We start from the raw sequence: 17266 nt of genomic DNA on the forward strand, positions 1-17266 counted from the left end.
TTTGCCCAAGCACGACTTGGATAAAAATGTTAAGACTCGAGTTTGACCCAGCCCACCCATATTAATTTTTATATTATTTTTTATATAATTTTAAAATATATATAATACATCAAAAATACTAAAAACATCAAAATAAATATTTTTCCAAAAAATTGAAAATAAATTTTTAAAAAATGTATACTTAAATAACACTATGATAGATGTAACTTAACAAACAAATGCCTCTGAAATAATAACAAAATTTAACAAATGTCTTTAAAATAATAACAAAATTAACAATAAAATAAGTTTTATACAATATCCAAATAATAACAACAATATGTAGTAATATAATAGTAAAATAGTAGCAAAATAGAGAGAAAATAATAAGAAAATAATATTAAAAAAAAATTGTCCTCTAGTGAATTCGGGCAGGGCCCAGGCAAAAAATGTCTTACCTAAGGCTCGGTCTGTTTTTTAAATGGGCCTTATTTTTTTTATCCAAGCCCATTTTTTGGGCTTATATTTTTTTCCAAACCCTCTCACAATTCGGGCGGGCCTTTAAGCCTAACCGGGTGGCCCAACCCAATAATAAGTCTAATATGGACAGATTTAAAATGAACTTGGGTTAGCCATCACGGATATTGGCAAGCTTGGCAAAATTTTAGGCTTATATTTCAGGTTGAGTTGGGCTCAAGCAAGCATAGAGTGTGTTAATACCATGATTAAGCCTAGCTCGAACCCAACCTAACCCTATTATACATGACATTTTAATTTGATTCAATTTTCACAACTAACACTATTATCGATATAACTAATTTTAAGTTTACATATTGCATATACAAATAAGTATACTGATTCAGAATAAAAAAATAATGTATTTATTTTTATAAATGTATACAATTAAATCAAAATCAAAGTTTTATATATGCATTTGAACCACAATAAAAATTTCATATATATAATTACATAAAATAATAGTTCACATATTAAATTAAACATTGACTAAAAATTTAAGTATAGTTTTGATATTTATCCTTTTGCAAATACTATAAATTTTGACACATAGTTGTTTATGTTAATTTTTATAAGATTATATTAAATTAAAATTAAAATCTATAAAAATAGTTACTAAATTAAATTATGTGTTTTAAAGTTTTATAAAATGAAGAAACTATAATTTAAAAAATTAGGCATTTTTAATTTTTTTTACTCAATGTCTTTATATCACTTTGATTTTTGTTTGATTGGGTATTTTTATGTTTTAATTTATATATATATGAATAATCTTATTATAAGTTCCGATCTTTGCTTAGAATTACTCATAGCCTCTCCTTAACCCATAAATAAGACGATAATATGTTTCAATGTACTCTACATCCTCCTGTATTGACAACAATGCATATGCCAAACAAACTAAGATTTAATTGAGTGTTTTAATTTATATTTGAATTCATGTGCAAACTCATTAGGTATTCTTCTTATTTGATTTTTAAAATGCAATACTAAAATTGAATTAGATTAGATTACATTTACTATCTAAATAAAAATATTTATGTAATAAAAATAATTATAAAAAACTTATATTTAAAAACTAATATGCTTTAATTAAAATGGATGTAAAAAATTATTGTATTTTAGAAAGGGAGAAGTCAAAATTATTTTTAAGGGGTTGAGATTAAATTATTTATTTTTATAAGTGTTAAAATATAACTTTATTCTTGTAATGGTTTATATTTTTATCGTTTTCAAAATGACTAAATTAAAATTTAAATATTTTTAGGGGTTAAACTATAATTTTACCACATATTAACTTAAAATTTTATAATTCTTTAGGGCTTAAAAAAGTAATTTCTCATTTTATGGGGTTACCGACTTCCCTTCATCTATGTGTTTTAGGTTTAAATCTCATTGTAAGCTTATATTTCAGTATTTTATGTAAAATGTAAAAAAACAAAACAAAAAACCCAAAATACACTTTGTAAAAAAATGTGTTTTTGGTAATTTCTCAACTTTTCTCAACTAAGTTGGGACTCGATTGATGAGTGCCACAAACTTAATCAAGCATATGCATTTAAAGAATAATTTAGATTATAATAATCAAGTCATTATTGTAGGAAATATACTACTGCAAAATAAAATCTTTAACATTGATTAGATAAATAAATTATGTGTAAATAAATGAAATAATAACTGTGTCGTGGAAGAATCACTGCCTTAGAAGCAAATTTGCCCTGATCGATTTAACTGTATAGTAGACGTCGCCCCCCAAGGTTAATATAGTACTTCAATATTCATACACTCGAATAAAAAAGATAGAACAAAATTGGTGTTTCTCTTTTCAAAGAAATAAAAAAATAACCGGAAAATAGAGTTGAAAAAATGATTGAAAAATATACTGAAAAGAAACAAGTGAGCTATGGGAGAAAAGATAGATTGTTGTTGTGTATTGCTCTGTATAAAAAGGAGAATATCTGAGCAATTTATTGGATATTCAAAGGAGCAATACAGTAATTTACAAGGTCAATCCAATGGCCAAAAAAAAGCCTTTTCAAATTTGTAACGGCTCAAAAACTGAAAACTATTAAAAGAAAAAATAATTTTTTTAAAAAATAGTAAAAAATTGTTCTAAAACGACAACGTACGTGTATTGGGCATTTAGTCCCAATTACTCGATCAAAGTAAGAGGTAATATTATTTAACGTGGGATATGCCATTTTGCATCATCAATAATTATTTATCAAATTAAATTAATAAAAATATATAAATTGATTTAAAATTGAAAAAAAAAAAGAAATTGCATTGTTTTAAAGTAAAACCAATGTAGCAATATTGAACTGATTTATACTGGCTAGTCGGATTGAGAATCAATCAGGATATTGAATCAAGAGATGGCATTGAATCAATACTGATCGCTTGAACTAAAATTTTTAATATTTTTTTGATCAAATCTATGATTTTATCAATTCAATCACCGATTTGATTTTATAAATACTGTAATATTTTTTTAATATTTTCCTAAAAAGAATGAAAAAAGTTTTATAATATAATAAAAATATCGTAAAACTTTGAGTGTGGTCCTATTTTGTAGTGTGATGGAGGCTCCTAGCCAATTGAAGAGGCAAAATAATATCTAGGACTAGGGGACTTCATTCATAAATCAAGGATCCACTTGATGGGAACTCAAAGATTTTCCAAGGGACCACATTGTTAAAATCAAATAGACTCCCTTAGTACTATAAATTCGAAAAGTGATTAAATCGGTAAAAAAATCGACTAAAAATTGTTTAAACCAAAATTAAACTAATTTGCATATTTATTTTTATTATTTTTTTGTGTTTAATATTTTTCATCTAGATTTTTTTAATAAAATTTTTAAAAATAAAATATTTATTTTTTAATGATTGAATTGAAAATTAATGGTTTGACCGATTTAACCATCGGCTCTATCGATAGTCATCAAGTAATGTTTGAGATTTGAATTTTGTAAAGAAAAAAAAACAAAGTTTAAATAAATTTTCTTTTATTCAAAGATATTGACCTAACTTAGGGTAAACTCCACATAAGATTATTAAACTATTAGTAAATTTACATATTGGTCATTCAATTTAAGAAATAGTTATTTAACTATTCAAAAGTTTTATTTAAATCATTTGGTTGTTAAGGTATTTTTAAAAAAAAGTTTGGCTAGTGAATACTAAGTGACGATTTGACAACTGATTCAGTGGATCAGTATCCATTTACTACTAGAAGAACATACCTTAGCCCAAAGTCGATCTCTCGATCTATGTCGGAGATCGGAGAAGAAAACTGTTTGGATTTTGGTTCGTAGATTCGTGGCGTTCAAAGCTATTTCATAAAAAAAAGAACCTAAATTGTAAAAGAGAAGGGGGAAAAAGTTTTTTATTTGTGCGGGCGATAGAAATAGAGAAGGCCATAGACAACAATTTTAATAACCTAATGACTTAAATGAAAACTTTTGAATAGTTTAGTGACTATTCTGTAACTTTTTAAAATTGAGTGACTAAAACATAAACTTACTAATAATTTAGTGACCTTAAGTGCAGTTTACACTTAAATTTAATTATTGGGAAAATGTCAAACCGAACAAAAAGGTACGCAATTATGAAGACCAGCATGTTACGTATGACAGGGAAATATCCGTAAAACTACAATTGACAAGTTGAAATTTTCATTAAGTCTTTTTTTGTCATTTTTTTCTTAGGTCTCCCTTAATTGGAAATACGAAGGCCACAGGTCTCCCCATACCGTCTCATTATTTATTGGAATAAATTAATATTTAGTCCTTAAAATTGACAATTCTTTTCAATTCGATCCTTAAAATTTTTGGTCCATATTAGTTCTGAGACTTGGAAGCTTTCCCAAAATTGGCTCCTAAACTTCGATTTTGTTATAGTGTAACGAGATGGTATTCTAAAATTATGTTACATTATTACTTTTTAAGAAATTTAAAAATTATATAAAATACTTTTTAAAAATAAAAACTTTAAAACTTTTCAAGTGAGGACATAATATAATCTCAGAATGAAACACTATTATACTTTAATGGAATATAAGTTCAAGGATCAAATTGAAAAAAGCTGCTAAATTTCGAGAGTAATGTGGAAAAAACAAGTTCAATGACCAATGTGGAGAAAGTTACTAAGTTTAGAGACTTAATGTTTCTTTATCCCTTATTTATTTATTCAAATGCTCATGACTTCTTATGGGGATTAAATCTAAGATTGATCTTAATCGAAAATTTATATAGTTTTGGCTCAATCGTAAGGTTGAAGTCATGAAAATATTGATATCTCAAGTTTGTGTCCCACCCTATACATGTAGGTGTTCTCTTTGAGATTTGTTCAGGTAATAATTAGTTTGAGTTTAATTAATTATTTAATTTTTGAACTTGTTTTAATTAAAACTATTAATATATTAAAAAACTATTGTTAATTAAAACATTAGTCATTTTTCATTAAAAATTAACTCTTAATATATGATAAACTATTAAACTATTATTTTTTATTCATTTTTTATCAAAATTTACCATTTGATAATCAAATATTATTTACAAATATCTAATTTAACGAAAATCTTTTCACATTTGTTGAGCTCTGAGTCTAACAAGGTGGAGATGGAAGTTAAGTTGGGCGGTTCATCTTACTCAATGCAAGGTAAAGAGTCACACTAGATAGTGTTTTGAGGGGAGGAGATTAAAATTGAGAGAGAGAGAAAGTCAGAGAAGGAAGGAGAGAATCTCCCTTTATGCGGGAGCAATGGGCTTTTTATACCGTTATTTACGGTTCTTAAAAGACACTTGTTGAGTTTCTATTAGTGGATTAGGGAAAGAAGTCAAGTGGACTGCCACTATAAGTCCTAAGTAGGGTAGCGATTAGATTTTTTTAAATTGTTTCGGATGAGACATGATAGTTAAAGTTAAAGATAACGGTTAGTGAGTGAGATCCGCACAAGCGCTAAGTCAAAGAGTATTTCTCAAGGGATGTCCTAAAGGGATAAGTGAGACCTTAATGAGTGTTGTATTTAGGAATGTTTCCAAGTTGCAAGGGTATAACAAAGTTCTTTTCAAATGTACATTTGTTAAATTAAAAAGGTAAATGGCTTAAACCCTTGAAAATTAAAGTAAAAGAATTAAACTTTAAACATCTAAAAAATACAGGGACTAAGAAAAAATAGACCTTTTTTTATTGTCAAACGTCATTGTTTCTCCCGGCGCTTTTTAATTTTCTTTTAATTACAAGAAAAATCAAAAGTATAAAATGCGGCCATAGCAAAAACTCACTTACAGAACTTCGGCGAGTAATATATATTTTCCCCCAATTTTCATTTTTTCTCCCTTTTTTTAAATAGTTTTCCAATTTGCTCCTCTTAGTTCACTTTAAATATCTTCAAATCCTAAGCACTTGCACTTCAACTTCAATCGAGAATCTTCATTTTTGGGTAATCCTTGTAACTATACGGTTTTAAGTGACTCTTCTGGATTTGTAGTTGTTTCTTGCAGTGAAAAATTCGAAGCATTTTTTTCTGTATATTGAATTTGTTTGTTTTTGCGTGTTTTCAAGAGTCGGCAACTCTGGTTGTAAGGTAAATTCAACTAGATCTTTATTTAATTTAAGTTTTATTTTTTTAGTTCCGCTGAATTGAAAAGTTCGTGGTTCTTGTTTATAGCATCTTAATGTGTAAATGTTTTTCCAGGATTTTTGGTAGTGTTTGAGAATTTGGAATTTAGAATTTGGAATTTATAAGTAGGAAAATTGAGTAGTAAATTATTTTAAAATGTCAAATCTAGAATTTGTTAGATGCTCATATGGTAATGAATTTGAAATTCTTAAAATACTTCTAGATTTGATAAATACTTGTTTTTTATACCTTTTAAATATATTATATTGAATTCTAACTAAATTGTTTATAATATATGTATTTCGTTCTTAGGATTTACTATTATGAAATTTAAATCCAAGTTTTCGAACGGAGCATAATTGAAATTGACTGTAATTTGCTTGCTGTTTTTAGCTAAAGGGGGGAAGTAAAAAGCTATGGACTTGGTTCCTTTTTGTTTCATAATTTGTATATGAAAACAACTAGAAGAATCAAGAGAAAGTAAAGGATTTTAGTTGTTTATAATTATTTCTAAGTAATGAAACACGGATTCGTTCTCTCTGTTGATTTTTTGCGACGTGAATTTGAAGAAGGTTGTACTCAGTAGGGTCTTTTTGGAATTAATGTTATCTAATCGAATTATTGATTTGGTCGACGTGTTTGCTTGCACTTAAAATGACTAAACTTGTTGGAGTTCTAAAAATGTGTATATTCCTTTGTTTTGGTAAAAGATTCTAATTTCAATAAGTGCTATTTCAGGTAGATTATTGTTTCATTGTGAACATAAGCTTTGGTTTTCATCTACCACAAATTCATATTACTTAATCAGGAGCTGTTCTTTTCACAGTGCATTTTGGCTCACGGTCTTGTGAATTATTTTGGTAAATTTCTTCTCAGGTTGGCATTTTGCTGTTTATGAGTTATGTGACCTTAGGTGGGGAGTATCAGTGCTGAGCAAAGAGATGCTGGCAATTGGCTTTCAGTTGGAATGAAGAACTTACAGGTGTTTTTCTCTTTTAATAAGTAATTCTATATTTAAATAATTGGTCTATTGGTGTGAGCTAAACAGTCATTGCGTTTAGTTGTAGTTCTTTTCTCCCAAAGTAACATAGAAAATAACAGTTTATACTTTACAGCCTTTTTGTTTGATGCATGAATCTGCTTCCCTTTTCGTCCTTGATGCTAATTTGAAGATAAATTTTATTTGTTGCAGAGCACACAAGACATAAAACCCTCAGCTCATGCTTTGCATGAACCTAAAACAGAACAGCAAAACAATCAAGCAGCAGATGGCCCCTTAGCAGATTCTGGTTCTTTATCGGCTTCAAGCAATGATGGCAGAAAAGTTTCACACCAAGATATTGAACTTGTAAGAAACTGATTCCTTTTGTATATTTCATTTATTTATATCCCTTCATTTTTCACGGTGAAGGGACTTTTATATTATATTTCTTTAATTACTGATTCTTAAATTACATAAACTGATTGTTCCAGGTCCAGAATTTAATTGAAAGATGCTTACAACTGTACATGACTAGAGATGAGGTTGTCAAAACCCTCCTGACTCGAGCAAGGATAGACCCTGGATTTACAACTTTAGGTATGCTTTACTGAAATCTCTCTATTAGTCTGTAAATGCATTTCTGTTATTTGGAATTTTCAATAAAACGTACTGCATTTGCATGTGATGAACTAGAACATGTTATAAAAGAAAAATAAAAACCAATCTACAATTATGATTTCTTTGAATTAGTGCAATCTAAGCTGCTTGTTGAATATGTTTCTTGTTCAGCAGTGTTAAGAGTGTCGAAACTCATTCAGTTGATCTCTTCACTATTATTGTTTATTCAGTATGGCAGAAGCTGGAAGAGGAAAATGCTGATTTTTTCAGTGCCTATTACGTAAGGCTGAAGTTAAAGAAGCAAATAATTTTGTTCAACCATTTGCTTGAGCATCAATATCATCTGATGAAATATCCTGTGCCTCCAAAGGTTCCTCTGGTCCCAATAGCAAATGGGGTTCATCCCATGCCTGGTAAGTTCTGAATTTATACAAATGATGGACACAAGCTTCTATTATTTAAGTTATATTGCAAAGTTATCATGATTTTTAAGTTAGACATGTTGATGCTGACCCTACTTGAACCATCACGTCAAATTGCATGTCAACAGTTAAGAAATATTAAGGGGATTACCATTGCTATTTCATTTTGGAACACGATAAATATCTAGGATTGTACTGTGATTCACTTTATACTAATAATTTCAAAATTAGATGTTTATAATCTTCTCTTGATATGGTATCTATTTAGTTGTTTATAAAACTTAACTACTTTAATTTAGCCAGTTTACAATTCTTTTCTCAAATGGAATGAGAGAAAAACTGCTGAGAGGGCCATATCACAACTCTTCTTTGGGATCTGTACTGAAATATACTTTTGAGCAGAAAGTTTGTTGTAGGAGTTATGACTATTTGGTCTGCACGTTTATGTTACAATCATGGTTATTCAACAACTACTTTGCAGTGCAGTTAACAACTTACCAATGGGATACCCTGTACTACAACAACCTCCAATTCCTGCTTCAGGGCAACCTCATATTGACTCCATGGGTATATCAAGCTGTCACGTGGTCAATGGAGTCCCTGCTCCGGGCAATTTTCAACCTATGCGGATGAATTCTGGCAATGAGTGAGAACTTGACCATCTTCATATCAATCTGCTATTAATTGGCTATTATATTCACAAATATTTGCTGTTCAATAATTGTGAAGGTGCTTTTCTTCTTTATTTTTCATTGTCTCCATCCTATAAATTATGCTACTGCTTTGAAGTGAGCTTGCCTAATTAATGATTTTACTGCTTGCAAATGTAATCATCTGCCTCTTTTCTTTCTCCCTTTTTTTGGGGGATGAAATGGCTACTTGATCAGATTTGTAACAAATGCATGATCGTGTTATGGTTATATCACACCATTTTAACATCAATTATATTCATCTAAACTGTAATCCTAAGATGTTTTAGGTTAACTAGATGAATAAGTTTTACTCCTACATTATTAAAGAATGTTTAGGTAGTAAGGCCTTTACATTATCTCTATCTTACCCCTGTTTGTTGTGCATTGGTTCTTGCTTCAAAATTTTTTTTATTTCTGGTCAAGTATTTTGCTCTGCAGAAGTTAAGCTAATGGTAACGGATTCTCTTTATTCTAGCATGGTGATGGACAACAATGCTGGTGATGCAATAGCTGCAGTTCCTTCAACAACTCCCATGCCATCTATGTCAGAGATGCCTGTGAGCCCTACATCAGTGGCATCCAGTGGGAATTTCCCCTTCACTGCATCAGACATGTCAGGGATGGGAGTCGACACATCAGTACTTGATTCAGCCTTCACAACAGATGTGGCAAGTTCAGTAGGATTGCAGCTGGGACCTGATAATGGAGCTGGGAATTCTAGAGATTCCTTCAGAACCCTTGATCAGATTCAGTGGAATTTCAGTCTCACGGATTTGACAGCAGACTTGTCCAACTTGGGAGGTAAGTTGTGGCAATGAGACCCACACTAAGATATTCAACTAAAATTTTGTCGTTTATGTTGCTTTCATCTCTCGCACATGCATCTGGAGACTCGTGCTTTTATGTTTGCTTTTCGACTTTTTGTTGTTAATAATTTGTGAAATTCTTCAGCGTTGACCTTTGAAATCATTATTTCAGGAACCTAGCATGTTTTGGAACCTAGCATGTTTTGTTACTTTATTATTCTTTTTCTTTATGAAGCTTGTTCTCATAAAATTTTGGCCCTTGGAGTTGTTACAGATTTAGGAGCCCTCGGAAACTATCCCGGTTCTCCTTTTCTTCCCTCTGATTCAGAAATTTTGCTTGATTCTTCGGAGCAAGAGGATATAGGTAATGGCATTTCATGATAATGTCTACCTCAATGTCTATTTTGAATCATTAGAGGATGTTGATTCTTGATTAGATAGTTACCAACATTGTGATATTATTTCTATCAATTAACATATTAGACAATTTAACCAGCATCAAATATGATTTTACCTTAAGTTTCCTACGTGCATTTAAAATGGGTGAAACTACCTATCAAGTCCCTTTATTATATGGACTGGATAATAGTCCCTCTACTATTAAAAAAATTACATGAAAAATATTTTTCATTTGCAGTTTAACTCCAAACAATTGATTTCATTTGCAGAACTATAAAAAGCTTTCAAAATTTTAACTAATCTAACAGTAAATGAAATTTTTCAGTAAATGTTAACTTTTTTGAAATTTGGACTAATTTCACCATTTAAAATGTCTTTGGGTTGTTAACATTTACCTATTCAGGTATACTCTATTTATGTGTGTTTGACCAGCACTGATGGATCTACTTTGTTTCAGTGGAAGAATTTTTCGTCGATTCCATCCCTGGACAGCCGTGCTCTCCATCCGAAGAAGAAAAATCCTAGACCAGGGTGAGTGTTTTTCCTTATGATCTTAAAATCGTTAGGTTAGGATAGAGTTAGATTGATAAGAACGATATTCGACATCTATTCGGTAGGCATTTTGAATCGTTAGCAATTTCGAACATTTCAGCAGTGTAATAGTTTAGTTTGATCAATCAAATAGCAATCAGCAATGAGGAAAGTAGCCTAGTTCTCTCCTTAGTTATTGTTTTAAACAGATGGTGGGTATGAGACTTTATCTGTTATTTGGAGAAATTTGAGGGACCATTTGTTTGTATTTATTTTATCTTGCATACAATGATGAAATCGTTGTTATCTTTTCCGATCATACCCGACTTCTCGATGAGGTAATAGATTGAGCTTTCCATTCTGAAAATGGAGTTGTTGGATCGGGGATACGTTTACCATGTTCTTTTGAGTTAAAATGTGAACTTATGATGCTTTGATGGATGCTATCAAAATGGTTTTTTTTCTAGTAACTCTCTCCTCTCCTCTCTAAATCTTTCGGCATCCATATTCCGATCATCTTTACCTTTTTACGGCTCTCCACCTTCCAAAAGAATGGTCATAAATTGTCACAACCTCCTCTTTGTATCAACAAAAACGAAACTGGGCAGTCACATTTGAGTGAGGTATGCATTCAGGGTGGGGGGGAGCATTGCAATTTGCAATGGGAGTATTTAAATTAGATAGAAGTAAGATTTTTAAATATATGTAACCATTTTTTTTTTAAAAAGTCCAATTATGGCTTTAGCCCTCATATTCACTCATATTTGAGATGTAATCTTTTTAATTCGACATAATTTAACATTGGCTTAATGCATAATTTGGTATTTGAATTTAACACTTATTTCTAATGCGGTATATGTGTTATTTTTTTGGTCTAATGTGGTATCTGTATTTGATAGAAGTTATACATTTTAGTATCTGAAGATAACAATGTTAATATTTTAATATTTAATTCGGGTTTTAGAGTTGATTTGATGAAAATTGATAATAATACTAATAATATTAGCAATTAACTTTCATCAAATCAACCCTAAATCTGAATCAAACACTAAAAAGTTAACATCATTATCTTCAAGCATCAAAATGTATAACTTTTATCCAATACAAGCACCATATTAGACCAAAAAAATAACACAAAGATCGCATTAGAAATAAGTGTCAAACTTGGATACCAAATGATATATTAACTATTAAACTTTAGACATGATGATTAGTAAGTTCAAATTAATAAAAGTAGTAGCTTTATCATAACAAAATTATTTGGGCTACCATCAACAAAAGTTCTATATTAATATTTTAGTAATAGTAGAGGTGTTCGTGGGGTAAATTTAGGAATAGTATTAATACACTTTATTCTCGTTCAAGTTTAGTTTAACTCGAAATTTTGTTTAAGTTTGTTCATATTTGTAAACAGCAAACTCAAATTCATTTTAGACTCGCATGTATCTTTTAAAATTAAATTATAATTTATATTATTTTTTATTTTATATATTTTTATTTATTAAAATTTTATATATAATCATTTTAGCAATTTTTTATGTTTACTTTGTAGTATAAAATTAATTTTTGTGTTATAAATTACATAATATAAAACATTACAAACATGAAAAAAAAGTTAGGTCGCGCTTGACCATTGAATGCTCAAAGCTCGAGTTTGACCTATAGTTTAAATAAACTTAATTTTTCACTCAAGTTTATTTTTCAAGCGAACTCCCAAGTTTAAGCAAGTAATCGGGCTCGTGAACAAATCCAATTAATAGTGCTAAATAGATATTTGTATTTAGCAAAATACTAAAAAATTGGTATATTCTCTTCAAATCATTGGGAAAAGAAAAAGGTTGGAATGTTCTAAAAGATGAATTTTCAATGAACCACATGTTATCCGTTAATTCTGAAAGTACAATTTGACGGGGTCAAAAGGAAATTTTTCCAATTCTTTTAAAAGGAAAAAAACAAAATTAGCACACTTTGCAGAATACAACAAAAGGACATACAATGTACGTATAGTTTAAAAGTATTATGAGATATACTACTTTGACTACAAAATCCAATCAAAACAATAATTTTTATTTTAGGAATTATACTTTATTCAATGTTTAAAATTATTTGTAATTCACTTAAAGTAGATGTTACGCATTTAAACATGTTTAGATTCATATTTTTTTATCGAATTAAAATTTAGTTGAAATTTTATTTTTTTTTATTTTTTAGGTAGGAACCACATTAATAAGGTTAACAAATATTATTTTTTCAGTCTATTTTTGAAGTGATTTGATAAATAATACAAGAGCTAATGTGGAAATTAAATGGAAGGCTAAAATTATTATTTTTTAAATTAGAGGACCAAACAAATTATTATCGTCTTTTTTAATTATTCAAACCTAAAACTATTATCCTGCCTAAAAATTCGAATACATTTATTATCTATAAACTATCCGAATATTATTATCTAAATCCTAATTAAATACTATTTTTTATCGAGTATTCGTATCCGCAAAGAAAATCAATCTCAAAATTTTCAATTATTTTTCAGATATCTAAATCTGTAAAATTTCAAATTCAAGTACGTTACAATTCTTTATAAATAATCAAAATTATAAATATTTTATAACTATTAATTCATAAATTAAAATTTATTATTCAAATATTCGAATAATCTATTTTTAAGACGTAAAGTATTACATCGAAGGGTTACTTTCAAAGGGTAGTGTATTTCCATTTCAATTATTCAGAACGTTGTCGTTTTGTTCCGGTCATAGAAAAGGGCTCTGGAAGAGAAGAAAATGACTTGACTTTTCAATTTCATGCTCATCCACTCGTTTCAATTACTGTTTACTAAAAAAATAATAAAATAAAATATTAACAATGCATTGACTTGGTTATTCTATGAGCTTACGTGTGGAAAAAATTTGCAATCTATGTAGTCTTTAACTAATGTTTTTTTCTTTAAAAAAAAAGTCATTATTTTTGGTTTGATTAATATATTTGGTTTAAATTAAATAAAATATTAAAAAGTTTAGTTAAATCATCTATTTAAACGATTTGTACTGATTTGTGATCTATTAATTTTTTAACTTAATCTAGACCAGGGTACTAGTTGGTCCGATCCCATCTTGAAAACACTATCTTTAGCTTGCTGGTAGGTTCCAGGGTAGAAGGCAGAGACTTTTTTGGAGGGTTTTTATTATTAAATTTATATTTTTATAATTTTTAAATGATTAAAATAAAAATTTATTATTTTAAGAGGAGATAAAGTGCAATTTTACCATATATTAATTTAAAATTTTATAAATTTTAAAAAGAAAAAAACTAAAATTTTAATTTTATAGGTTCTAAAATAATAAATATAACTTACTGAGTTTTTTTAAGCTTAATACATCATGTAATCCTTAAAGCATATTTCTTTAGGTCCATAACATTAGGTCTTTTTACTCAAATAAATATAAATTAGTCTTCGTTTGATTAATTGAAAATGATTTCTGAAAAATGATTTATGGAAAATGACTTGTTTTTCTATAAAATCTAATATTTTCTGGTGTTTGGATAAATCTGTATAAAATATTTTCCGTTGTTTGACAAATTTTCTGAAATATTTCATAAAAGTTGTTTTCAGTGAAACAAACATGCAGTTGAGATTTATGATAAAGAGTTTAAATAAAATAATGAATTGATTACAAAGTAATGTTAAGGTGAAATTATAGTAAATAATGAATCTTCATTATTTTAAGGATTAAATTGTAAACTTTATGAAATTTATAATTGAAACAAGAGAAGTGACATGCATGAAAATTATTATGTGAAATAAGTTATTATAATGAATTATTTTATTAAAGTGCTTATATGGTGAAAAATAAATTACATGGCGATAGGAACTAAATTAAAAAATGCACAAAAATTTAAGTCTGAAACAATTTAATTTGTGAATAAGGAAATTATGATAAAAGTTTAATGAATATGTTATGAGACGATGAAATATGCATAAATTATTCTAAAAGTGAAATTGTGGAAAAATATGAAATATTTATGATGACAAGGACTAAATTGTTAAGCTTGAGAAAAATATGTGGATGAAATAATAGAAGTGAAATACATAGAAATTTGATATGTGAAATAAGGTATTGAGATAAATTATGTGATTAAATTGTAACAAGAAAGAAAATTCATTTAATATGATTAATTATTGAATATTAAACTTTTATGACAAAAAAGAACTAAATTGAAAAATTATAAAAGTTTATAAGAAAATATTTGATAAATGAAAAATGTAGTAGAGAATGTAACATCCCAGTGCTTTGACCAGATGTTGGGGTCATGTATGAGGGTATTATAGTGAATAGAGCCTTATCACTTTAGAAAATGTTTTACGAAAAAAATTTGATAAGACATTTTACGAGAATAAGGAAAATGTTTTACAAAAAAAAATTTGATAAGATATTTTACGGGAATAATGGGACAATTTTACGTTGACTATCCTATTTTACATGAAACAAACATAAAAAAACGTTAAAAATATTTTTCATAAAAACTTTTTAACGTTGAAACAAATAGAGCGTTAGTGAATTTTTAAAGTCTTTTTACTCGAATAAAGACTTACACCATGTTTGGTTGGGTGTATTGGCTATGCCAATACATCCCTAATCGGTGGGCCCCATGTAATCCCACTTCAATCCTCTGTTTGGTTCAGGGTATTGGCTAATACCCGTCTATTACATTACACCCCTAATCCCCAAAATCCACCGATTTCTATTACGTTCCTCTTTCTCAGATTAGGTGCTGCTTGAGTTTTAGACCCTGTTTTACCCTCCTGCTTCCCCTTTCCGTCTTCTGTTTCTTCCTTCTGTCTTTCTTTTGCTGAAGATTACAATAGAATCGACGCTTGGCCTTCTCAACCTTTTATTTTCGGAGTTTACTGCAACTGGAAAGGTTTCATTTCATTTCATTTCGATTTCTAATCAAACCAAATCAAATTTTCCCCAAATCAAACCCATTTGCCGTCTCCCTTTCTCTTTTGGTTCGACAGGTTTCATTTCATTTCGATTTCTAATCAAACCCGAAGCTCCTTGTTTCATTTCGATTTCATTTCTATTATTTTTTATGTGGGTTACACTTCTGTTTTATTTTTGCAGCAAGCGGAAAATTAAGGGATTTCATGTCGAAATCAAACCCGACTGAAGGCTAGCTTTTGCGAGTCCAACAAATCAAGGTACTCTCATTTAGTTGTTCTTTTGAACCCTAGACTTTAGCATGCTGACATTGGTAATCTTAGATTGTTGTGCTTCTCTCTCTTTTCGGGGTTTTGGAGATGTTTGGGTTTCAAATCAAATAGTGGATTGGTTAAAACCATTGTTATATCAGGTGCAAAGATTTTTACTGGTCATCAAGATGGTAAAATTCGTGTATGGAAAGTATCTGTTAAGAACCCTGGTGTTCATAAACGAGCTGGTACATTACCATCTTTGAAAGAAATCCTCAAAAGTTCAATTAAACCAAGTAATTACATTGAAGTGAAACGCAAAAGATCTTTATGGATCAAGCATTCAGATGCTGTGTCATGTTTGAGTTTAAATGAAGAACATGGTCTTCTTTATTCAGCTTCATGGGATAGAACATTTAAAGTATGGAGGATTTCTGATTATAAATGTCTCGAATCGGTTAACGCACACGACGACACGGTGAATTCAGTAGTATCGAGGTCCAGCAGGGAGATGGTTTTCACCGGTTCGGCCGACGGGACGATTAAAGTATGGAAAAGGGAACAACAACTTAAAGGGACGAAACATAGTTTGAACCAAACATTGTTACAACAAGAATGTGCTGTTACATCATTAGCAATTGATGCACCTGGTTCGGTTTTATATTGTGGTTCCAGTGATGGCCTTGTTAATTTTTGGGAACTTGAGAAAGGATTAGCGCATGGTGGTGTACTTAAAGGACATAAATTAGCTGTTCTTTGTCTTGAAGGAGCTGGGAATTTGGTGTTTAGTGGCTCAGCTGATAAAACTATATGTGTTTGGCGTAGGGATGGTAACATTCATACATGTCTTTCGGTTCTAACCGGACATACAGGACCGGTTAAGTGTTTGGCATCGGAAAATTCATGGAGTTGAGCTAATTTTGGCCGAATGGCTGGTGATGGCTAAGGAAAATGCTACTTCTTGAATTCTTTTAATGCATGCATCGGTTATGTGAAGTTATCCCTTGCATGCAAAGCCATGCACGGTTTTTGTATTGTTCTTACCTTGTAAATATGGTTTGGTTTGTAGCTAAATAGGTGGGAGGAAGCATTGGCGAGAAAGGGGAAGGAGCAAGTCGATCGGCTAGATAGCTCAACTTGGAGATATTTTAGTAAGTTCTTCAAAGTTAACGTGTAAAATTATTATGTTTGAAATATAAATATTTCATGCAGGTGTGGTTCGGCAAATGGACTGTTAAAATTATAAATTTAGGAGTTAAAAATACATGCTGATTTTTATTTTTATTTTACCGAAATGTTGCTGTTAGAAGAGATGTAAATGTGAGAAGTATATGCACAGGTTGACTGCTGAGTGTATTTTGTTTCAGCATGCGACTTGTATAACCGGTCTGCTGCTTTGGTGTTAAAGGCAAATAAAATATTAGTGGTTAAATGTTAAACTTGGCCCCTGTTTTAAAGTTGAATAAGTCAAACTGTAATTGTAACATATGTTATGCTACTAA

The 17266-nt window shown here is 29.5% G+C and overlaps 2 protein-coding genes across 3 annotated transcripts; both read left to right on the plus strand.

Annotated features, from left to right (window-relative positions):
- The first annotated feature begins 5711 nt into the window (after window positions 1-5711).
- Window positions 5712-10889, plus strand: LOC107948180 (uncharacterized). Of its 2 annotated transcripts, XM_016882648.2 has the most exons (10): window positions 5765-5940; window positions 6063-6084; window positions 6997-7102; window positions 7313-7468; window positions 7594-7699; window positions 7951-8133; window positions 8629-8788; window positions 9310-9635; window positions 9915-10004; window positions 10497-10889. In XM_016882648.2, the coding sequence occupies exons 3-10, from the start codon at window positions 7088-7090 to the stop codon at window positions 10562-10564; spliced, it is 1104 nt and encodes a 367-aa protein (XP_016738137.2). In that variant the 5' UTR covers window positions 5765-5940; window positions 6063-6084; window positions 6997-7087; the 3' UTR covers window positions 10565-10889. The 2 variants fall into 2 exon arrangements, with proteins under 2 accessions (XP_016738136.2, XP_016738137.2); XM_016882647.2 differs by lacking the exon at window positions 6063-6084 and having other exon boundaries at window positions 5712-5940.
- A 3936-nt stretch (window positions 10890-14825) lies between these two features.
- On the plus strand, window positions 14826-16827 carry LOC107956364 (protein JINGUBANG-like). The gene is made up of 3 exons (XM_041084181.1): window positions 14826-14883; window positions 15428-15493; window positions 15926-16827. Exons 1-3 carry the CDS (start codon window positions 14826-14828, stop codon window positions 16675-16677), a joined length of 876 nt encoding a protein of 291 aa, XP_040940115.1. The 3' UTR covers window positions 16678-16827.
- The last annotated feature ends 439 nt before the right edge of the window (window positions 16828-17266 follow it).

Source organism: Gossypium hirsutum, chromosome A12 (genome assembly GCF_007990345.1).
Source record: "Gossypium hirsutum isolate 1008001.06 chromosome A12, Gossypium_hirsutum_v2.1, whole genome shotgun sequence".
Classification (NCBI taxonomy): Eukaryota; Viridiplantae; Streptophyta; class Magnoliopsida; order Malvales; family Malvaceae; genus Gossypium; species Gossypium hirsutum.